The sequence below is a fragment of the Pleurodeles waltl genome, chromosome 2_1, assembly GCF_031143425.1.
Source record: "Pleurodeles waltl isolate 20211129_DDA chromosome 2_1, aPleWal1.hap1.20221129, whole genome shotgun sequence".
Lineage (NCBI taxonomy): Eukaryota > Metazoa > Chordata > Amphibia > Caudata > Salamandridae > Pleurodeles > Pleurodeles waltl.
The window spans coordinates 753,454,616-753,479,607 of NC_090438.1; the positions used below are offsets into that span (position 1 = coordinate 753,454,616).

At 44.0% G+C, this 24,992-nt stretch overlaps 1 protein-coding gene across 1 annotated transcript in view; it reads right to left on the reverse strand.

Annotated features, from left to right (window-relative positions):
- Positions 1 to 24,992, reverse strand: part of RIPK1 (receptor interacting serine/threonine kinase 1) — a 259,789-nt gene that overhangs the window by 109,184 nt on the left and 125,613 nt on the right. The window contains exons 6-7 of the mRNA XM_069217742.1: positions 19,804 to 19,944; positions 18,246 to 18,322 (exon numbers count right to left, since the gene is read on the reverse strand). Of these exons, the coding sequence (XP_069073843.1) occupies positions 18,246 to 18,322; positions 19,804 to 19,944 (218 nt within the window). The remainder of the gene's footprint in view (positions 1 to 18,245; positions 18,323 to 19,803; positions 19,945 to 24,992) is intronic.

Genomic DNA, 24,992 nt, shown 5'->3' on the forward strand with positions numbered 1-24,992 from the left:
CGTGCTATATTGATTTTTTCCACTTATTTTTCTAAAAGGCCTTGTGACAGAAAGCACTGTATCATGAATAAGGTCAAACGGATCGATTTCCGAAAGGAGATGCCCATATGTACTTCGAAAAAGTGGGAGATTATTCTGTGCCCAACTCGCTGCCCCTGGGGCAAAACTCACAAAATACCTAAAATATAAAGAGTACAAAACTGGAGCAAAATTAAGAAGTGTAAAACTAAAAGAGGCATTGAATTCACAGTTTTGTTGTACTATTTTATTGCCCATAAGCATAAAATGAGCACACTGATGACGGAGCATTGAATAGATTTCCATTATTCCCAGGACAGAAGACCTAATTCCATATTATACCAATGCTGCAATTGATTATTTGTTCTTGCTCTGCTTCTTTCTCGTTACATTCTTATTGTCCTTTATTTTAATACTAACTTCAGTCCTATTATTTGGTCCTTTATTGGTCATCAAATTGGTCTGCGGCTGTCAGTTGGGTCTATCGCAACAATTTTTTAGCGCTTCAGCTTGACATAAGTAGTATCAGACTGAAAGCCTACTAAGCTATTTTTATTTTTAAAGCACTTCATGGCACACACCAATTCTGAAGAGACTCTTATCTGTCTTCAATTTTGGGTGACATATTTTGAATTCACTTCCATAGAGTGCATAAGAGTAGTGTGCCTAGAGTGTGCCTAGAATGCTATATGACAATACTTTCCTTCTCCTCAATGGAGTACAAATTTAACATTAGAAACATGCATCAGTCATAATCATTAAAATTCAAAAAAAATATCAGAAACAAGTAGAGCGTTCATAATTAGAACTTTAGATTTATATTGACATTTGGAATAGGGACGAGCGCCTGCAACATTAGTAAAATGGTACAAAAATGAGGAAATGCTTAGTGAAAAGGAAAAAAAGATAGCAGGGTGCTGTTGAAGCACATAAGTTAAAACTCCAAGTTTTGGCTCAGTGTCTGCATCGCTCACGCCGAAAGAGACATTGCAGTTCCCATATAAGAATCACCCCTGCACTGACATCACTTTCTTTTGTGACTATTTCTGCACCAAAAATGTGCAGCTGCATCTAATGGAATCTTTAGGGTGAAAAGCTCAATTTGCAGAGTAGAGAGGATGGAAGGGTTGGAATCTGTGGCTAGATACAGTCTCTACCAGAAATTATTGAAGGCAAGAAACTTGATCTTCTGACAGAACCTTCCAGGCCCAGATTTCTCACCTTTGAATAGGTTCGAAAACCGCACTTATTAGGAGGTAGGTCTGTGAATGGATTCAAACAAGAAATTCCTCCAGGACTTAGGCAAAATACCCTCCTCAGCGAACCTGACTGTCCAGACAATAGTGCTTCATGGACATATAGACTACCACATAATCGCTCGGCAGATGTCTAGGACATGGACACTGTGTGCTGATGCAGTGGTAACAGGTTTGACCCTGGTAGAATGAGCACACAGCCCCTTCCAGAGGTTGCTTTTGAGCTTAATGCAGAGCTTGATCCAGCGAGAGATAAGTCTCTTCTGCAAAGCCATGTCTTTTTTCGCTCAAGCGAATCCCACAAAGCACTGACTGTCCACCCAGTGTTCTTTCGTATAATCTATGTAAAAGCTCATTGCTCTCTTGAGGTCAAAGCAATGGAGTCTCTTCTCCTCCTTAGAGAAATGAGGCTGATCATAGCAAGTCAGCAAGAAGATTTTTGACGCACAAAGAACGGTGTCACAACCTTCAACAACAACAAAAAAGAAGCCTGCATCAGCAAAACCAGTTTTTTGGGGAAGGAAGTTTTCCTGGGAATGGTGGGTGAACACAGAGCCTGAAGCTCACTCACAGGCCACGTCAATGTTATGGCATTGAAGAACACTTTAAGTGTGAAGAACAGCTGTGAAGAGGCTTAAATGGAGTGCACAACAGAAAACTGAGGACCAAGTTAAGGTCTCACTACAACACCACAAAGGGGGGGAGGCAGAGAAAACAAATGTAACCCTTTAAAAAAAAAAAAAAAATCACATAACAACTAGAGACTTAAACAAAGAGGGCTAATACGGCAATCTCAAAAAAGCAGAAAGAGACAAAAGTCCCCTTTAACTCTGCCCAGAGCAAGGCATTGCCTTGCTAAAGACAAAGCAAACAACAAAACTTTGGACAGCTTCACCTGCAGCTGTAGAGTACCGCATCAAGCCACAAATTTGTCTCGACGACAGGCGTTTACAGTTTTTGGTGGAGGGAAGTCGGACAACCAAAATAATATCAACAATCTCCGGAGGAAGGTCTAAGGTGTTCAGCTGTCACCGCTCAATCCCCATGCATGAAGGTGCAGACTGCGAAGGACTGGGTGCAGAATCCTGCCATGCTGCTGCAACAGCAGATCTTCCTGGAGGAGCAGCCTGAGCGGAGGAAAAACACTCACACCCAGGAGTTTCCGATGCCATACTCTCCCTGCCCACTCTGGGCCACTAGGATGACCTGGGCCTGGTCAGCCCTGATCTTCTTCATAACTCTGGGCAGGAGTGGTATCTGCATGAAGGCATAAAGGAGTCCCGAGTTCTACTCAAGGCAAAATGTGTCTTTGAGTGAGAGACGCCTCGGAAATTTCACACGCAGAAGTGCTGACATAACAAGTTTTCGGCAGTGAACAGATCGAGTAAAGGTTCTCCCCATTTGTGGAAGAGAGACCTCGCAGCACTGCTGGGTATAATCCGCATTAGTGATCCACTAGGTGCTGAAGCCTGAGCTAGTCTGCCCCAGCATTTAGCGATCCTGCCAGGTGGTTCACTAATAAGAACATTACTTGATGTACAGCCACTTCCAGAAGCACAAGGGTTGGGGTTGTCAGGAACATATGTACCAGCCTCCCCTTGATTGATGGAAGGGAGGTAGGAAGGGATGGATGGTCCTTTGCTCCAGAAGGGTGATATGGAGCCAGGGCTTTGCCAAACACCAGAGGCCTCTGATCTCCACTTCTCCCAGATAGACATCCCATCCCAGCAGCAATGCATCAGTCACCACTTTCAGCTCTGGGGAAGGGAGACTGGTCTGCCTCTGATCCAACTGTAGTTCAATAATCATCAATGCAGGTCTTTTGCAGTCTCCTCTGGATGTGGTCAGAAAGGTCCCCTCAATCTTAGCTCCATCGATACTTCAGGTACCAAAGCAGAGCCCTCAGGTACCAAAGCAGAGCCCCCATGCACCACCAGACATGCTCAACCAGTAGGCTGCAGGAGGCAATCAGTCTCAACAGAGTGAACTTCAATGAAAAACAGGACAAAAGCTTAAAGACTGAGATCAGAGCCTGAATGTTTTGGATTCTTTTTCCCCAGGAGAAGGCACAAAATGAAACCGTGTCCCCAATGGCTCCAATGAAGAAGGCTTCTGAGAAGAAGTCAGGTGTAAACCCCAAAGATGACAGGAGGTGCAGCGTAGTCTGGAGGTGGCTGACAACTGCCTGGGGAGAGCCTGCCACCAACATCTAGTTGCCAAGAGTAGCACCCCTAATCTCCTTAGGGGGTTCTTCCACCACCGCCATCATTTCTGTGAACACTCAAGAAGCACTGGTGAGATCAAAGGGGAGTACAGCAAACTTGTAATGCTGCCCTACCACAAACCACAGGTAGCGCCTATAGGTCTGCAGGACAGGTGTGTGGAAACAGCCATGCTTCAGGTTCAACAGTACCATCTAGCCTCCAGGGTCTAAGGCAGAACCTGGGCGAGTGTGAGCATTTTGAATTATTCCTTCCAGAGGAAGGTGTTGAGAGGGGGGAAGGTCTAATAAGACAAAGGCCTTTGTCCTTCCTGGGTACCTGAAAATAGCGGGAAAGAGGCACTCTTTCAACACCCATTTGGCCAAAAAGGCCTGCACTCCCTGCCTCAAAACAGAACGAAGACCCTTTGTCTGTCATTGGGAAGATGGTGGAAGATGCGGCAGTACAGAAAGAAAGGGCAGCGTTTGGCATTACCGCATTATTTGCAGGACCCACCTGTCTGATGTAAGCCATGCCAACTGGGCAAGAATTGTCAGATTCTACCTCCCACTGGGTGGCTATGGTCCACTAAGGACACCATAAAGAGGTATGGCAGGTGGGGCTGCAGGGACTGGGTGGCTCATTGCCCTTGACAACAGAGGTGGTGGGAACCATGGTCCAAAAATGCTGGGTGTCGTGCTGGGGTTGGATTGCTGGTGGCATGGGGAACCTCTGCCAAAGCAGCTAAAGGAGTGGTAGGTCTGGTTCTGTTAGTGAGGTGGAGCAAAAAGACGTAGGGAGCAGCCTTGGAGACTGCATTATCTATAATCAGGAGGGTCCCATCGAATAGCATGTCCATGAGGGTCGACTGGACGCCACCTGCACACACAAAGGATTGTGAATGTGGTTGCATTTTGCGACCTCCTGAATGGCCTGGGCAAGTTCAGGTTGGAGATCTTCAGTAACACCTGGGAGGACTTGAGCCAGAGAGTCCCAAAGGATGTGGGAATAGCGTCCCAGGAGACAGCTGGCGTTTACAGAACGAAAAGCCCGGCTGGTGGAAGAAAAGATTTGCTTCCAAAACATCTTGTCTCACTTGGATTCTCTATCAGAGGGAGTAGCAGTAATGTGTTTGGGTTAATTCTGCTGGTGGATGGCTGTACCATTAAAAGTTCAGGGGAAGGGTTCTGCTACACTTCAATACAGGATCGCCCAGGAAATGGAGATGACTTTTCACTATTTATCTTCTGACTGGGTAACAGAGCAAGGTTTGGCCCAGGAGCCTAACAAGGTATCTGTCAGTGCCTCATTAAGTGGTAGAAGGGGCTCAGAAGTTGTCCGAGTCAGTGAGGAAAATGGAGTTTAAAGTGTGTGTTCGCCAATGTAGCAGGGCAAATCAAGTGGTGGAAATGATGCCTCGGCACCAGGCAGACATGACTTCGGTCCAGGTCAGACTGGCAGCGACTCAGAGTCAGTGTATAATCAGTATCGTCTTGATTCGATGGATTTGGAATTGGCCTCAAAGTCCTGGGAACTGATGTGGACTGCAGCAGGGTTGGAATTGGAGCCATAAATACTTTGTGATTGGTTCAGAGGTTCCCACTGGTGCAGAGGGCAAACCTTCTAGTGGTACTCCAGCGAGAGGACCGCTCGGATCCTCGGGGCCCGAACCCCCACACCAAAGGGAGTTGGCAAAGACCCACAGAGTCAGAACATGGCCTACAGAACTCTTCGATCTGTTTGACAGTGGTGGGCAACCGCAGCAATTCAAGTTGCGCCAGAAACAGTTTTGGGATCGGCTTCGAAGATGGCGAATTCCAGAAGCGAGATAAAAAGCCATGGTGCCGCAGCTGCACCTTTTGAGGCCAATGCAAATGGCAAGGAGTCAAGTACTGCTTTGAATTTTTTATGCTTCATTTTGGACTTTCCGGATGATTTAGATCTCAATGAAGACCAGCCTCTGGGACGACTCAGTCGGCTTCTAGAGTGAATACGGGACTGGGGCTGCACCTGTGCTCTTAGACTGGTCTCCTCACAGAAGTCTATGTTTGGCAGTACAGACTTGTGCCTCATGGTCCCGGACTGCCTTCCGGATCATCAATGAGCAACTGGAGAAGGCTTTAGAGTTGTGCCTCGACCCCAGGCACACATGATGGGGACCTGTCACAGAGATTTGATTGAGACAATCCTTACAGGAACTGAAGCCTTCATTTGGGGATGCTATGCCCAAATGGCATTTTATAGTCCAACCAATTTTTTGAGGTAAATGTCTCAGAGACAAAGGGGAGAACTCTGGATCCATGTCTGGTGTCATGGGAAGAAAGGAAATTCCGTCCAGTGCAGGAGTGGCACCTTTAAAGGCCTTGCACGTCATTTTCAAAGTGGAACAGCACAAGTGCAGAACTACACAGCGCCACCTACTGATGCAAAGAGATACTGCTGACAAGTTTCCAGATCCAGTCTGATGCCTTAAAAATATTAAAAAGCTGAAGAATCTGTGGAGAGAACTCTCTATCAGAAAATGATGTTACTCTTTTTCTTGGGCCCCTTAGTCCTCATCCAGTGTGCATCTGTAAAATCCAGAATAGCTTCTTCTTTTAGAGAGCTTTACAGAAACTGGTTGGTTACGTCCCGAGCTCTTGCATGATTCAGCAATCAACACTAAATTTACAACAATGAGGAGCCTTTCATTCTCAAACATATCACCCCTATTCTCTTTTACCTGTGCTGGCTCCCTGTTGATGGCTGGGCATAATACTAACTTTCATGCTTGGTTCATAAACTTCTTCATTTTGACCTTTCTCACTACTTATGCTCTGGATCTGAAAATACCTGGTGCCATTCATCACCTCTGCAGCCTAGAGCTTCCCTTGCTGGAAACCCCATCTCCATATGCCACTGGGAGTGGTACTGCATCATCTCTCAGTGCTTCTCAAATTTGTCAGTTTACCTCAACTAGGTTAAGGCTCAATTTCCTTTTATTTTCTTGTTTATATGTCTGTCTCTTTGAGGAAGAAATAAAATGTACAAGGCCAGGAAAAGGAACAATGTCTATCTACTTGTATCAGAAAAAGACTCAAACTGGGTTACTCCTATGGACCGGAAAGAGGTGATTTATTTAAAATAATGCAAACTAGTGGCTCGAGTGGCAAATCCTAATTGGTTGCAAGTAAACATGAGCAGCACGGCAATTTTTTTTTTTTTTAATTGTTTCATGATCATTCAGGGTTTGTGCAAGTAGCAGATTAGCCAATAGCTTATGGTATGCATGCTTACGCTCTGCACTCTGCTTGCACACCATGTTTACCTTGACTCACAAATATTATCAATTTCTAATTCTACAATCCTTCCCTTTAGCAAAGAATCTCCATGTCAATCCCCCCTGACCTGCAGTTCCATCCTCGAACTAAGACGTATAATTCCAGAATAGTATAGATAAAGTGCCATCATTTCTATTCAGTATCATTTCATTTACTTTTATTATAAATGTGTGAACCCTATCAACCACCTCAGTTTAAGCAATTAACCACTTAGAAGAGGACAAGATGTTCACACCCTTCACACTACCTCTGGAATCCAGAAGACACGAAAGCCTTGCCCATCACATTCAGCAAGGAAATCTTTCTGGTTCACACATCAAAAAGGAGAGGTGGAGAGGAATGCCCAGACATAGCAGTGCCCCCAACCTATAATGGCCCCAGCAGTCTTAAGACTTGAAGGGGTTATCCCCACATCTGCCCCACCACCAGATGGCAGCAATCCAATCAAACAACAGGGACATATAAGAACGAAAAGAAAGTGGCGGGGGGACTACTCCTTCCATCCCCCCCGCCTTTGACTGTTGTCCAACCCCCACGGGCGGTGCCTAATGTTGACTAGCCATGTTGATGGTAATTGTAAAAAGCAACTATCATACCCACATGGCATTCTTTTAAAATTAAATTGCCTACCTGTCTGCCTGATGTTACTCTCGGAGCTCATTGTCATGGACGTCAGGCAGACAGATTTCCTGAGGCACACGCGTTAGTGTGCATGTGGCAGTAAAATATATTTGATTGTGTTGCGATTTTTTTAAGCAGCATATGGTCTGAGAAGATGATGGAAACCCTGGCCTGCACTACTTGGGGATTCTCAGTGACTGACCACTAATGATGCAAAGTAGTGTCAAATCTTGAAGGTGCCGCAGGCTTGTCAAGCGTCCACCCTGGCTGTTTGTGCACTGACTGTAGAATACCCGAGCTTGTCTCCTCTCATTTTCCTTGTGTTGGTTCCACCTCTCTCGTCAATCACTCACACGTCATGCAGGAAGTGAAAGAGAAAATAAGCTTCCAGTGCAGAGGAAGTGAACTGAGGAGACTGCAAGGTACTTTTAAACCAAGGAGACGGCAGTGTACCCGCAAAGCAGAGGAGACTGTGCCACCACCAGCTCTGGACTGTGCCTTCCGAGCACAGTGACTGCCTGCACCAGCACATGAGCACCACCCAGCTCTTAACTACCCCATGGACCTCAGGCACCAGAGCTGCAGGAACACAAGGTGAGGAGAGAGCAGGCCACAGAGGCTCAGGCTGATAAGTAACATGATGTTGCTACTGTCATCAGCCTCAACAAGTTCTCTGTGACTTTGTATTATTAAAGTAAAGAGTGCACTACAGTTCGCGGTGTCATGTCTGTGGTTGACTTGAGTGCTGTCTGCTGGTGGTGCGGTCTCCGTCTCTTCCTCCAGGCCTGGCAGTCTTGTGCTTCCGTCATCAACATTGTGCAGTTGCAGCATCTATTGGTATTTTCAAAATTGTTTGGAATCGTGGAGGAGTTCAGAATGGCAGTATGCCTGGAAGCAACACAGGAATTGTGGAGGATCCCGACGCAAACAGCAGGGTAAGGAACGGAGCTCGGATTTCGTCTCGCATGTGCGGGAGGAGCTGCACTCATTTAAGTGATGAGTTTCTCTTTGGAACACGGCAGTAACTGTACCAATCACAGGACGGAAAGGGGGTGTGCTGATCCCACACAAGAGCACTCACTGTGTACCAGCAGACCTCCCCCTCTAGACCCAGAGACACTTAGCTGTAGAGGGGGCTAGGTGGCTCTGTGTGCCTATTAATCTTTGCAGGGATCTATGTCTGAGCCTCATGGTCACACGCTGAATACCAGCACTTAGCCATTCCTTCTTCTGCAGGCAATAGAATGAGTAAGTTCAGTAACAATGAAGATCAGAAATAGCATGTAAAGAAAACCCTACAAGTGAATTTTGGCCTTACGTGACACGTGTTATGCTGAAGGAGCCCCCATAGACCTCCTCTGTGCAGTGCACGTCTCTGCCCTTTGGACAGACTGACTACAGTACAGTAGCAAGCTGATGCGCGTTTGTGAAATAGTATGTCTGGCTCCGTATGTACATGTGCGAGGTGCTGTTTTATGTGGGGAGAGTGCCTCTGGTAAAAAGGCTCTGAAAGCATATTTCCAAAATGACTACAGCAAAAGTACACCAAGAGAGCTGAACAATAGGCTACTGTGATTAAGGATCAATAATTCAAATAAAAACAAACACCAGTAAATCTTTAAATAGTGGTTTATTCTTTTGGACACAGTGAAGTATAGGGTGAATCTCCCAACCCCTATATCTTTTTCCATAACTCACTTTAGAACAGGTTGCAAACCACAGACCACACTATCGAGGTGCCAAACTACAACAACGCACAGATAGAAGATGGGCCGATACTCCCCTAGTTATCACCAGGAGGACATTTGGAGCCAGTGAAACACACATAACAATGTGTGTTTGCTATAGGGTTCATAGTTTGCTTAGGGCACGAGTTATAGTTTCTTGAGATAAGTATAACTACAACTGTTGAATTTCTATGACTTTGTATGTGTAAAATCTGAACTTAAGTATAAGGTCACTATGACGTTTTGCTTTTTTAGTGAATTTCCAAGATTTTTAAAATTCTATTTCCTACCTATAAAATCCTTGTAACCTTTGTTTTTTTCCAATGAATTTCTAGGGTTTTTTAAAGTAACGTAATAATTACCATACGTAAATCCAACTGCCACTGTGTTCAGAGTGGGTTGGCCGCAGGACCTGGCCTGTGGCCAGGCACTGCAGGCATCACCATGCTTTGATTCTGTGAGTGGTTTATAGGTGTGTGTAAGTAGGTGTGTGTCTATGAGTTGGTGTGTGTCAGAGGCTCTGTGAGTGGATATGCAAGTGTTTTTATGGGTCTATGAGTGTGTGTGTGAGTGGCTGTATGGGCGTGTGAGTAGTTGAATGGGTGTGGTAGTGGTTCTATGGGTCTGTGAGTGGGTGTGTGAGCGAGTGTGAGAATGGGTCTATGGGTGTGGATGTGTCGTGGATTTACATGGGGGGCCGCGCTGAGCACCGCGGAAAATCCACAGAACCTCATGTGTCCTAAAAATATATATTTTGGGCAATTTCTTACCCTTTCAGAGGTCCCTCACAGACGTACTGCTGTTGGCGCGTGGATCCCCGTCTCAATCATTTTACTTTAATAACCCCAAAACTACACAACGGATTGACACCAAATTACAAAAAACACAATTTTTGAAGCAAGATCTAGCTTTCAGCCAGATCTGGTGTAATTCCATTCAGAGGTTCAGGCTGTAGTTGTGTCTAAGATCCCTATGGGAAACTGCAAGAGGAAAATGCGTTTTGAGACCCCCCTTTTACTCAGCCTCCAATTGACGGATCCCCAGAAACTTTCCAGACAGCAGCTGAATTGACCGGCAAACTAGTTTTGTAAATTTCGGGAAGATTTGTTAAACAGCGTCAAATTTATAAGCAAATAAAAAAAAACTCTTCCTATGGAGACTGGGTCCTAACTATTACTTCCTACTGACAACCACCATGTATATATACACAACCCAATTTAACTTATCGCAATATAATCCCCAATATAACATATGACAATATAACAGTAAAATATTCAAAACAGTCGCTGTCAGCACTGCCATCTTTATGACAAGCAGGTCCTGCTCCTGGTCCAGGATGTCAGTCCAGTGGTGCATGGTCTGTGGCTGGATGTGGGAGAACCCAGAGTGGTGGTGCACACAGGGCTGTGCTTGCCATAGCCCTGGCTCCACTCTGCAGGGCAGTAGCCCACGCTGGTCCTGCCTCCAACATGAAGGGGAGTTGAAGCTCAAAAAAAAAAAAAAAAAAAACACAGCTTCCTCCTCCATCAAAAAGATATTATGCAGGTTTATGCCTGCACCCTTGGGAACTGATGTCCCTGGCCACTGCCTGCTTATGTCATGGTTGGATGGAGAGGTTAGAAGATTGGGAGGGGGGTAAGGGGGGGTTGAAATTTAAAAAAAATAAAAACAGGGAGAAAATAAATGAAATATAAAATTGCAGGTGCAAAAAGTTAAAGTATGAAAGGTGAGTAGGAAAAGGGTCAATCTTGACTGTGATGGGCAGGGAAACATTAGGGAACAGGCAGGGAGGAGCAGGCTAGAGTCAGGAGTGTCAACCCTTATCAAAATGACCTCTATCATGTGCCACTTCACACCACTTTCATGCTTATTGTAAGCAGAAAATGTATCCTTGTGTCAATTTTGTGTGTGAGGTGTGGAACTGTGTTTCACATAATAAGTAATGTCTCATTTTTGGGGTGTTCACATAATTTCTGATAAGTAAATTAGATGAGTTACACCCAAGCCTAAATATAATGCCTTTATTAGGCTAAGGCATATTTCTGGTTTTCTGACTTTCAAGACGACAAGAAATACAAGTTAAAACAAGCATTTGCAATGTAATGGGTCTTGCATTTGTTCGAGTTAAAGCTATTACCATTGTAAACTCCTAACCAGACTTTTCCTGCCACATAAACTGATAAGTAAAAGTAAAACAGTTTCACATAACTAACTGGACTTTTCTTGCCACATAAACTGAAAATGAAAAGTAAAACAGTTTCCCATAAGCGATGAGTGAAACGTATCGTCAAAAGTGCAATTATCCATGTAACCATCAAAATTGCAAATATCCATGTAACAGGGTCAATGTCACGCGAAGCGCTCAACTACTGCCCAGCGAGATCGCACTGCCTACGAATTAAAGAGAAAAAGTAGTCCAGAAACCATACTGAAAACATGGAGCCTCGTATGTTTGCAGTAGTAGGCCGGTGTGCTCGAGGCGGGTTAACACCGGAAAATGCATATGTATACATGCCTTTTGCTAATTAAATCAAGTGAGTTTTAAAAGGAAATCCCACGAACCAACCAAACTGATGGGCATGATCTGGGTGTGGTTAAAAGCCCACAGAAAGGGACAGAGAACTTTGCGCTCGACCATAAAAAGGAAGGAGAGTACATGTTACTTTCCCAATCAGTTTATGGAAGCAATAATCTAAAAATGACTACTCCTGATTATAAAGTTCAAAATGAAAATGTCACTTACCCAGTGTACATCTGTTCGTGGCATCAGTCGCAGTAGATTCGCATGTTCTGCAATAGCTCGCCATCTGGTGTTGGGCCGGAGTGTTACAAGTTGTTTTTCTTCGAAGAAGTCTTTCGAGTCACGGGACCGAGTGACTCCTCCTTTTGTCTCCATTGCGCATGGGCGTCGACTCCATCTTCGATTGTTTTTCCCCGCAGAGGGTGAGGTAGGAGTTGAATTGTAGTAATAGTGCCCATGCAATGGAGTGACTAAGTATGCACTTATTTAAGGTTGAGATGATACATATATAAATAATTGAAGGTAACTTCCAAACTGCTACAGGCTCCCGGGGAGGCGGGTGGGCACATGCGAATCTACTGCGACTGATGCCACGAACAGATGTACACTGGGTAAGTGACATTTTCAGTTCGATGGCATCTGTCGCTGTAGATACGCATGTTCTGCAATAGACTAGTAAGCAGTTATTTCCCCAAAAGCGGTGGATCAGCCTGTAGGAGTGGAAGTAGTCTGAAATAATGTCCTTAATACAGCTTGACCTACTGTGGCTTGTTGTGCGGATAACACGTCTACACAGTAGTGCTTGGTGAATGTGTGAGGCGTAGACCATGTGGCTGCCTTACATATTTCTTGCATTGGGATGTTTCCTAGAAAGGCCATGGTAGCACCTTTCTTTCTGGTTGAGTGTGCCCTTGGTGTAATGGGCAGCTGTCGTTTAGCTTTAAGGTAGCAGATTTGGATGCATTTAACTATCCATCTGGCTATACCTTGTTTTGAAATTGGGTTTCCTGCATGAGGTTTTTGAAATGCAATAAAGAGTTGTTTAGTCTTTCTGATGTTCTTTGTTCTGTCAATGTAATACATTAATGCTCTTTTGACATCTAATGTATGTAGTGCCCTTTCAGCTACGGTATCTGGCTGTGGAAAGAACACCGGAAGTTCCACTGTTTGATTTAGATGGAACGGTGAAATAACCTTTGGCAAAAATTTAGGATTGGTCCTTAGGACGACTTTATTTTTGTGTAGTTGTATAAAAGGTTCCTGTATAGTAAACGCCTGAATCTCGCTTACTCTTCTCAGGGAAGTAATGGCGATGAGAAATGCCACCTTCCAGGTTAGGAACTGTATGTCGCAGGAGTGCATGGGTTCAAAAGGTGGACCCATAAGTCTAGTTAGGACAACATTTAGGTTCCATGAAGGAACAGGTAGTGTTCTTGGTGGTATAATTCTCCTAAGGCCCTCCATGAATGCTTTAATGACTGGTATTTTATATAGGGAAGTTGAATAGGTAGTCTGCAGGTATGCAGATATTGCTGCAAGGTGAATCTTAATGGAAGAGAAAGCTAGGTTAGATTTTTGTAAGTGAAGCAAGTAACCCACTACATGTTCTGGAGTTGTGTGTAATGGTTGTATTTGATTAATATGGCAGTAGCAAACAAACCTCTTCCATTTACTTGCATAGCAGTGCCTGGTGGATGGCCTTCTTGCTTGTTTTATGACTTCCATACATTCTTGGGTAAGTTGTAAGTGCCCGAATTCTAGGATTTCAGGAGCCAGATTGCTAGATTCAGCGATGCTGGATCTGGGTGTCTGATGTTTTGGTTGTGCTGTGTCAACAGATCTGGCCTGTTGGGCAATTTGATGCAGGGTACCACTGATAGGTCTAGCAGCGTTGTGTACCAGGGTTGCCTTGCCCAAGTTGGTGCTATCAATATGAGTTTGAGTTTGCTTTGACTGAGTTTGTTTACCAGGTAAGGAAGGAGAGGGAGAGGAGGAAAAGCGTAAGCAAATATCCCTGACCAGTTCATCCATAGGGCATTGCCTTGGGATTGTTTGTGTGGGTATCTGGATGCGAAGTTTTGGCATTTTGCGTTCTCCCTTGTCGCAAACAAGTCTATCTGAGGTGTTCCCCAGAGTTTGAAATAAGTGTTCAGTATTTGGGGGTGAATTTCCCATTCGTGGACCTGTTGGTGATCTCGAGAGAGATTGTCTGCGAGTTGATTTTGTATCCCTGGTATAAACTGTGCAATTAGGCGAATTTGGTTGTGAATTGCCCAATGCCAAATTTTTTGTGCTAACAGGCTTAACTGCGTGGAGTGCGTCCCTCCCTGCTTGTTTAGATAATACATTGTTGTCATGTTGTCTGTTTTGACGAGAATGTATTTGTGAACTATTATTGGTTGGAAAGCTTTTAGTGCTTGAAAAACTGCAAGAAGTTCTAGGTGATTGATATGCAGTTTTGTTTGATGTACGTTCCATTGTCCTTGTATGCTGTGTTGATCGAGGTGTGCTCCCCACCCTGTCATGGAAGCATCTGTTGTTATTACGTATTGTGGCACTGGGTCTTGGAAAGGCCGCCCCTTGTTTAAATTTATGTTGTTCCACCACAGAAGCGAGAGGTAAGTTTGGCGGTCTATTAACACCAGATCTAGAAGGTGACCCTGTGCTTGAGACCACTGTGATGCTAGGCATTGTTGTAAGGGCCTCATGTGCAGTCTTGCGTTTGGGACAATGGCTATGCATGATGACATCATGCCTAGGAGTTGTAATACCATCTTTGCTTGTATCTTTTGTGTTGGATACATGCGTTGTATGATGGTGTTGAAATTTTGAATTCTTTGTGGACTTGGAGTGGCTACTCCTTTTGATGTGTCTATTATGGCTCCCAGGTATTGTTGTACCTTGCGTGGCAGAATTTTGGATTTTGTGAAATTGACGGTGAACCCTAGTTTGAAGAGGGTTTGTATGATATGATTTGTGTGATTTGAGCACTCTATTAACGAATGGGCCTTGATTAGCCAGTCGTCTAGATATGGGAACACATGTATTTGCTGCCTTCTGATGTGTGCAGCGACTACCGCTAGACATTTGGTAAAGACTCTTGGTGCGGTTGTTAATCCGAAAGGCAGTACCTTGAATTGGTAATGTATTCCTTTGAATACAAACCTTAGGTATTTCCTGTGCGATGGGTGTATTGGTATATGGAAATAAGCATCCTTGAGGTCTAAAGTTGCCATGTAGTCGTGCAGCTTTAGCAATGGCAATACTTCTTGTAGTGTGACCATGTGGAAGTGGTCTGATTTGATGAAAGTGTTGACTACTCTGAGGTCTAGGATTGGTCTCAGTGTTTTGTCCTTCTTTGGTATCAGAAAGTACAGTGAGTAAACTCCTGTGTTTATTTGTGTGTTTGGCACTAATTCGATTGCATTCTTTTGCAATAGTGCCTGCACTTCTATCTCTAGGAGATTGGAATGGTGTGTTGTTAAATTTTGTGCTTTTGGTGGTATGTTTGGAGGGAACTGTAGAAATTCTATGCAGTAACCATGTTGGATAATTGCTAGAACCCAAGTGTCTGTAGTGATTTTCTCCCATGCTCTGTAATAATGACCTATTCGTCCCCCCACTGGTGTTGTGTGGAGGGGGTGAGTGACATGTGAGTCACTGTTTAGTAGTAGGGGATTTGGGGCTTTGGAATCTTCCTCTATTTCTAGGGAATTGCCCTCCTCTATATTGTCCCCGAAAACCTCCTCTATACTGTCCTTGGTAACTGGACGGTGTGGCTTGTGAGGTGCTGGCTTGTGTGCTTTGACCCCGAAACCCCCCTCGAAAGGGCGTTTTACGGAATGAGCTGTAATTCCCTCTGCTCTGCGGGGAGTAGAGTGCGCCCATGGCTTTGGCAGTGTCCGTATCTTTTTTGAGTTTCTCAATCGCTGTGTCCACTTCTGGACCGAACAGTTCTTTTTCATTAAAAGGCATATTGAGAACTGCTTGTTGAATCTCTGGTTTAAATCCAGACGTTCGGAGCCATGCATGCCTTCTGATAGTTACAGATGTATTAATTGTCCGTGCAGCTGTATCTGCAGAGTCCATGGAGGAGCGGATCTGGTTGTTGGAGATGGCCTGTCCCTCCTCAACCACTTGTTTTGCCCTATTTTGGAAGTCTTTGGGCAGATGTTCAATGAGATGTTGCATCTCGTCCCAGTGGGCTCTGTCATAGCGCGCAAGTAGTGCCTGGGAGTTCGCGATGCGCCACTGGTTTGCAGCTTGTGCTGCGACTCTCTTACCAGCTGCATCAAACTTGCGGCTTTCTTTATCTGGGGGTGGTGCATCTCCAGATGTGTGAGAGTTGGCCCTTTTCCTAGCTGCTCCTACAACAACAGAGTCTGGTGGCAGCTGTGTTGTGATGAAAGCCGGGTCCGTAGGAGGCGGCTTATACTTTTTTTCCACCCTTGGTGTGATTGCCCTACTTTTGACCGGGTCCTTAAATATGTCTTTTGCGTGCCGGAGCATACCAGGGAGCATAGGCAGGCTTTGGTAGGAGCTGTGGGTGGAGGAGAGTGTGTTGAACAAGAAATCATCCTCGACCTGTTCTGAGTGGAGGCTTACGTTGTGAAATTGTGCTGCTCTAGCCACCACCTGAGAGTACGCGGTGCTGTCTTCTGGTGGAGATGGTTTTGTAGGGTATGCCTCTGGGCTGTTATCTGACACTGGGGCGTCGTATAGGTCCCATGCGTCCTGGTCTTGGTCACCCTGGCTCATGGTGGTGTGAGCTGGGGAGTGTGATGGCGTTTGTGCTGGTGAAACGTTAATCACGGGCGGAGGAGAGGGTGGTGGTGTAACTCTTTTCACCACTTTTGGTTGTGGTGCTTGTTCCGTCTGGAACTCCAACCTTCTCTTTCTCCTAATGGGGGGAAGGGTGCTTATTTTTCCTGTCCCCTGCTGAATGAAGATACGCTTTTGCGTATGGTCCGCATCAGTTGCTTGTAGCTCTTCCTCAAACCTATGCTTCTGCATTTGGGAGGTTAGCGAGTGCTCTTCTGTATAAGAGCCTGAAGCTGGGTCGCTTGCAGTTTGTTTCGGCATCGAAACTTTGTCTGCGTGTTTTTTCGGCTCCGAGGTGACTTTTTTCCTTTTCGGGGCCGAAACCTCTCGGCGTCGATCTGTTTCGGTGCCGCTGTCTCGGCGTCGAGCCGTGTCCACACCGGCATCTCGGTGTCGAGGCTTGTCTCCAGCACTTTCTCGGTCCCGAGAAGGCTGCGTGCCGGTGTCTCGACCGGAGTCGGACGATCTCGGCACTGTTTGGGCCTTTTTCGGTGCCGACGGTCGGTCACCGATTTTATGGGTTGAGCCATGGCCTGGTGGCAGTGGCGTCCCCTGGGCCTTGTAAATGTTTCTTTGTGTGGTTTTCGACGTCTTACTCACGGTTTGTGTATCGTCGAATCCTTCGGAGTCTGAGTCTTGGATCGAGAAGGTACCTTCCTCTTCCTGTTCCTCGAACTCCCGTCGGGCTGTCGGTGCGGACGCCATTTGAAGTCTTCTGGCTCGACGGTCTCGGAGTGTTTTTCGGGACCGGAACGCACGACAGGCCTCGCAGGTGTCTTCGCTGTGCTCAGGTGACAGGCACAGGTTGCAGACCAAGTGTTGGTCTGTGTAGGGGTATTTATTGTGGCATTTGGGGCAGAAACGGAACGGGGTCCGTTCCATCGGCGTTCCTCAGCACGCGGTCGGGCCGACCAGGCCCCGACGGAGGATCGAAAAACTACCCCGAAGGGCACCGGAGCTCTTCGATCTTCGATGCGGTGTTGAATCTAAGTACGCCGATCCCGAACGCAACAATACCGACGAAAATCTTCCGAAATTAACTATTTTTTCTGTTCCGAAACTCGGAGCGACAGGAACACGTCCGAACCCGATGGCGGAAAAAAAACAATCGAAGATGGAGTCGACGCCCATGCGCAATGGAGACAAAAGGAGGAGTCACTCGGTCCCGTGACTCGAAAGACTTCTTCGAAGAAAAACAACTTGTAACACTCCGGCCCAACACCAGATGGCGAGCTATTGCAGAACATGCGTATCTACAGCGACAGATGCCATCGAACATATAGATTTGATACATTTTCATGAGCGTAAATATTCATCTATGAGAATGTTTCTCGGAGTCTACGACTAATGAAGCTTCCCGGAGGTACTCCTGGAGTTCAGAATTTCTTAAAGAATTTCAGAAATATATGCAAACCTTACGTGTGAATCTTTGTGAGGCAGGCCCAAGGAAAAACAAAAGGAGTAGAAGAGACCATCATAACAAAGCTGTAGAGCAAAGCAATGACAGTAAGTAAAGGGCTCAACCTAAAGGCAAATTATTATTGGATTGACCCCACCCTAGAGCAATGACTAATCAAAATATACGGCTAGTCATAGCAAAGATAAGAAGTTGTTCCCATATCAAAGCTCCACCAATGGGTTCAGGAAAACATTAATTATTTCAGGAAATGTTATCTCTCTATCACAAAAAATAAAAACTTCTGCAAGTTTACGGAAATTAATTTTAATTTCAAGAAATTGAAATACTCCTTCGTACTCACTTTCAATTTTTCCACATCCTTCTCCACATCCATTTCTAGGCGCGAAGAATAAAATGGCCGAAAGATCTGATCACATTCTGCGAAGAAGGATAATTACTAAGCATTACAAAAAAACTAAATTCAAACACATACATAACTGTTAGACTCTTCCATAGCATAGTACTTTACACTGACAGAGAATATCACACCTCACTAAAACAAATTCAAAGCTGCATAAAACATGTCTATTCATTAAAGGAATGGACTCCAGTAACTGCCTTTAATATTCCTCCATAGGAAGATCTACTTAGCTTTACATGTAGCACTATTTGACATATTTTTTCTAAACTTAGAGAAAATACCATATTTCAGTACCAAACAACCAAGTGAGGACTGCTACACTGAAGTTTATATCAAACAAAAAGTCTAGACATGATCCTGGACTCCAGCCTTGGCATGATCATGGACTACAGCCTATACCCCTTCGCCCCAACCCTACATCTCGCCAAGGAAAAAAGCATCTTCCGACATCAAGGTATTCCACAGAAGCTACAGACTACTATCACCCAAGTTCTGTTTTGTTTAAACCACGCTGACTTCACATTAGGTCCCTTTTTTCCCTACTCTAGAGTGACCACCTCCCTCTGTGCCATTACGGACATTTCCAGTCCAAGGATTTTTGTCAGCCTAATGCATTTAGGGTGTTATTCTAGTCATGGTTTACTTCCATGTAACTAATCAGATTTACACACCTGATAATGATTTGTAAGTGAAAACTTTGAGGTTTGCAACAGTTTTCAGTGACAGCATGCCATGAGACTGTCACTTGCAAGTCTACAAAGAATCCAAAATGCAGCAGCAAGTCAAACACCACATGTAGACCTTTGTAACTACATCAACCCTTTGAGAGCACCAACATTTACCCATACCAAATGGCTCCTCCATTAATGCACTCTGTTGCCAAAGGGTCACCTGTGGTACAGGGCCATCCTTTGCACAAGTAAAACTTAAAAGTCAAGAAATATCAAAGAACACCTGAAATTCAGGAAAGCAAAAAAGACCTGGATCATCTCCAACAGATGAAATGGGATTGCACATGTAAAGAGCCAGAACCAGTCTGCCCCACAAGGTTGAGATCCCCAGCAGATGGTTCAAGAGTCCAAGAACAAGCAACAAATATTGCATACAAGGGTTGGAGGCATAATCACAAGAGTAGCTGTGTCTCACTCCCTTTTACAACATATCATATTTGCGGCTGTATTTTCGCAGACACTGTCATAGCAAGCCACTACTAAGGACACACTACACCAAAACGCTTCCCACGCTGGTCATACTTACAACCCATATCTTTCCAAGTAGAAAAACAATGCCACATAAGCTTGAGAATTTTATTAATCATCGCCTTTGCTCCACTACAGACATTTACCCCACAGTGTTACATGCTTCAGCCATATTACAGACACATACTTTTAACCTATTAAGATCTACAGAGTAGCTTGCTACAGTCAACAAAAGCCTTTTTGGCATCTCAGACACACAAAGCACTATCCAATTGCAACTACAATACATGCGTGCTTACCGGCAAAAGTAGGCCTTTTGTCTGGATTTCCATCCCAGCATCGCTGCATCAATCCAACAACTTCGAGTGGCCATGTTTCATCAATTTCTGGCCGGTCTCCATTCAAGACGCAAAAGCAAACCTGCCTTTCAGTAAGAGCATCTGGCGAATAGAACAAACAAAATAAAAGACCTGTCAACAAAGATGACCTGCAACAAATCCCAAAAAGAGGTCAATCGGATCACTTCACAAAATTCCACATAATTCGACACAATGTTAACTGGATTTATCCTGTGCCTAGAACTGCCAAATCTTTGTCATGTGCTAAGGAAATCACTCACTTGGTCAGTAAACAAAGCTATGCCAAAACTGACTTCTTGGTGCAAGTGAAACTTGAGGTTAGCTAAAGGGGTACTTTGAAGAAAGTAGTAGGAGAAAAGCCACATTATAAATTTTGAAGAATGTAAATAATTGATTGCTCTGCACTGTATGGATGAAGGTGGCTAAGCTCAAAGCTCCTTTTTGTAGTATTTTCTTTATTCCTTGTACATAAATGTTCCACAGAAGTTAAATTAATGATTTGTCAAAGTTCATATATCCAGACAAACCCCATTAATTCAAATTGTTTAATCTTTATTCTTCTTTGTAAGAGTAACTAATTTAATCCATAAATTCTCAACAGGTACAGCCAGCCAGCACGTTTTGGGGACCACTCCTTTATTAAGGCCAAATGGTAGCTCGGGAACTACTGGTAGCTCACCAGTACCCTGGAAGTAGCTTTCTGAAGTGCAGCCCAGCACTGTATGTATTTCAGAGGGTCCAGACACACTGAAGAAGGCAGCACAATACATCTCCAGATTGCACACAGTGACAACCTTCAGGACTTGAAATATAACCAACTGTCCCCTCTCCCTATTTACAGATTTGTGATTTTGAAGCAACACTCTAATCAGTGAAACAGTATGTGAAAAAGACAAGATGTTTGTGGAATATGCTCATAAAAACGAAAAGGGTATATTTAAAGTAAATATTTGTAATTTGAGAGCGTGACATGCAAATGACTGAAAACAAAATCAATGAAAATCCCAAAAATATTTACATTTAAAACTTCTTTCAATGATAATTCATGTGTTTTTGGAAGATTTATAGCTGTCAGTATTTCCTTTCGTGCCAGTGGGCACCTGTTGCTGTGGCTGTTTCATTAGTCATGTGGAAAAAACATATTAATAAAGTTTTTTCCCATATTGCTTTTAGTATCCCTGGCTTATGCATTAGAGTGGTCGGTGTTCCATCATATTATTGAGTATTTAAACTTTGTATCCAGAATAATAACAACCACAACATCATGAAGTAAAATATTTATAGGTAAGTTTAGGTTTATTTGTGACATATTTTTGATTGGGTACTTCTATAATCCTGCAGGGTATGGTCACTTTTGTGGTTGTATCTGATTTGGTCACTACTGCAACAATGATCAAAGTCATTAGTAGCTCAGGACTAGTTTCACTGATCACAAGCAGCTCTCATTATAGAAAAGGTTGGGGACTCCTGCTCTAGAGTATGTGGATATTTGTTCTATCAAAGTTCGGTAAGTGCTCCCTTTCTTAATTATTTAAGTACCAGCATTTCCATAGTCCAGATGGCAAACATTTTACTTGTAATTAATTATTCTAGCCATTTTCATTCTTCAAAAGAAAACTCTCAGTCCAATGAAATTAAAGCCCCCCCACTGTTAGTGGTATTAGAATCAAAGGTTTTACCCTTCACCTCTCAGAGCAGGTGCTTGCAAGGAAGAAAAATCCCTTTGAGCCTATGAAGAATTTAAATATGAAATTAATTACACTTGTGAAAAAGAATAAATGATACATCTGGATGTATGAACTTTGAAAAATCATTATTTTATCTCCTGTGGAACAGTTATGTACAAGAGCCACCAGTCGAGTTCGGTGCTAGAGGTTAAGGCGCTGAGCAACTAATTCCCATTTGACCTCAGAATTTTTATTTGTAATTTTTTGTTCCTTAACTCAACTCTGGCAGACAGCTAACACTGTAGTTTATCATATCAATAAAGAACAATTGTTGGAAATGGGCCTTCTTTCAGGGTTATCTTCAAACCTTTTGCCTTCTTCCTCCTATCTTTTCTGATCTGTTTTTGCTGGTTTTAGGACACTGGGCACTTTACCACTGCGGACCAGTGCTAAAATACAAGTGCTCTCTGTCTAAATTGGATTGGTGATTGGTTTATCCATGATTCGAATATATGATTTACTGATTTATTGGTAAGTAAAGTGCACTATGTGTGCCAAGGGCCTGTACATCAAGTGCTACTAGTTGGCCTGCAGCACTAATTGTGCCACCCACATGAGTAGCCCTGCAAACCTGTCTCAGTCTTGCCATTGCAGGGTTTGTGTGTGCAGTTTTGTACTGCCAGTTCGACCTGGCAAGTGTACCCACTTGCCAGGCTCAAATCTTAACTTTTACTACATATAAGTTATGCATAAGGCAGACACTAAGCAGCCCCATGGGCAGGGTGCAGTGAATTTAAAAAGTAGGACACGTACTGGTGTGTTTTACATGTCCTTGTAGTGACATACAGCTAAATTAGTTTTTCACTATTGTAAGGCCTATTTCACCCATAGGGTAACAAGAGGATTGCCTTGAAATATCTTTTAAGTGCAGTTCCCCATTGGGAGCAGATAGAGATCTGGAGTTTGGGGTCTCTGAACTAACAATTTAAAAATACATCTTTTGGTGAAGTCGTTTTTTAGACTGTAAGTTTGAAAATGTCATAACTACAAAGTGGGCATTTTCTTGCTTAACCATTCTGTGCCTCTGCGCTGAATGCACGTCTGGGTCAGACTGATAGTTGGGCTGTAGGTGAATTCACTTTAGACAGTCACACAAAGGGAGCAAAGGTGTGTCCTGCATATCCTGACTGGTCTTCCTGACTACGGTGGAGGAAGGAGATGATACTTGCACCTAAATAGGGCTGTGTCTGGGGCCAAGCCAGGGAGAGGCAGGGTCTTGTGCACTACAAAGACTTTCCTTTGAAGTTTGTCTACTTTAAAGGCAACAATGAGTGTAAGTATTGGACTGCTGACCCCACAACTTCAGAACACTTCTGGACATTCTGCCAGGAAGAAGAGCTGGATGCTGTAGGAGGAACTGCCACTCTGCCTGTTGCTTTGCTGTGCTGGCTTGCTGCTTGTTGCTTCTGTCCTGAGATTAAAAGGACTGGACTTTACTCTCTACATTTTGCTTTCCAAGGGTCTCCAAGGGCTTGAACTGAGCTTGCCTCCTGTTTTGAAGTCTCAGGGACATCAAATACTTCATCTGCCAGTGCCTGAGCTCTTCTACTGAGTCCTGACTGAATAAATGGTGCCAAACCCAGTCCCTGTGCCCTTGGAAGTGGAAGTTGGTAATCTGAGTGAAAATCCACAGTCCAGAGCCGCTGCAGTGGGCGGGGGGAGGAGAGGAGGAGTTTTTTTTTTTTTTAAACTGATGAAGCTCCTTTCTCGTGGCAGTGAAATCGACACATCGACTGCTTCAGCGCGGATCCATCATTACTGTGCCTATGGATTTTCCACACATCATCCCTGGGTGTCATTTTCTTCATCTACATTGCTCCGCAACTAGGAATCAATGCATCGCTAGTCTGGTGGAAAAAGACTCCACGCTTCACTAGGCAGGAGGGAAAAGAATCCACACATCACCTGTCCACAGTGAAAATAATCGAAACATCGCTTGCTCTTGTAGTGCATCACCTGCTTTGCGGCAAGCATCAGCTTTGCTTTTGACGCATCCAAGGTACTGTGTGTCATCAGGATACAACCACTGATTTTTCAGGATTAAGACTCTTAACTTTAAAAAAGTGGTATATTTGCTTGTATATGTTGGATTTTTGTTGTTTAGAAATATTGGGGGGGGTGTGTGTGTGTTTTACACATTGCCTCTGAGATAAGCCGGACTGCTTGTGCCAAGCTACCGAGGGGGTGAGCAGGGGTTATCTTAGGTGTGTGACTCCCTTATCCTGACTAGAGTGAGGGTCCCTACTTGGACAGCCAACTAAAGACCTCATTTCTAACAACATCAACCCCAGGGGCTTCTTAGAAATGAGGTAAAATTATCAACAGGATTTTGTCAGACTCACAAGGGAATACACTGCCAGAGCTTGGGAAACAAATAAGGAGGGTGAAAAAGTGTTATATGCTTAAGCACAGTGCTTCGAAGATAGTCCAGTGATTGGAGTACAGGAGCCAATGCTGAAAGGCCAGAGCAGGCAAGATACAAGCCTACCTGTATAAAAGTAACAGGAGTTAAGTTGAACATTCTGGAATGTGAGAATTTAAGGAATGCCAAGCTGAAGAGTATTGGTATAGTCAACTGCAACACATGTAACTCTTAAAGGAAAGGCAAAATTATTGATATCCATTTTACATGAACAAATATGCCTTGATGATAGCATGTTGCTGTTCCAACTGGAGTACTGTGATACTGATTACGCTTGCAATGTTCACCAAAGAAAGTGATTGTTTTGGTTATAGCCAAAGTTATTAATGTCACAGACCACCCCAAATAAGTAGCACAGAAGGTGAAAAATTCCTTGGGTTGCAGAAGCAAATGCCTTCATTTTGAAAATAATAACGCATTTAAGTAGAAAATATAAAAGTTTATGTAAAAATACTACATGTATGGTAAATGGAAATTTGTAGTGAGTAGTCGTACTTAGGAGTTGCAAGCATCTAAACTTACGTTAGCCTAACTACTGATGCCATATTAACAGCAGAATTATATATTAGCACTGATTTGCAGTGAACTGTTTTGCATGAGATGTTTGTCCTTCTTGCTCCAGACTGTGTAACTTTCCGCCATCTTTCTGGTAATTAGTGGATAGGCATTTGTTTTGTATTAGACAACTGACATTGAGATTCTCACTAGGAGGAAAGGAAACTGGAGAAAGTATGACCTATATGAAGATCTGTCTGAACCACAAGATGTGCACGAAGTCCAAAGATGTATTACTGTGCTCCACTGAGAAGACGTGAAAAAAGTGGAGAGTATACCTGCTCTCGGGGTTTGCTGAGATCCTACTGGACCCCAGGAAAGCATAATGTACCAGGTGTTTCACAATTAGTTAATTTGACTTTATATCAGCATATGTTCCTAGAGTAGGTAGAGGTGTTCTCTCTAGGCCTGACCCTCTAGCTTTT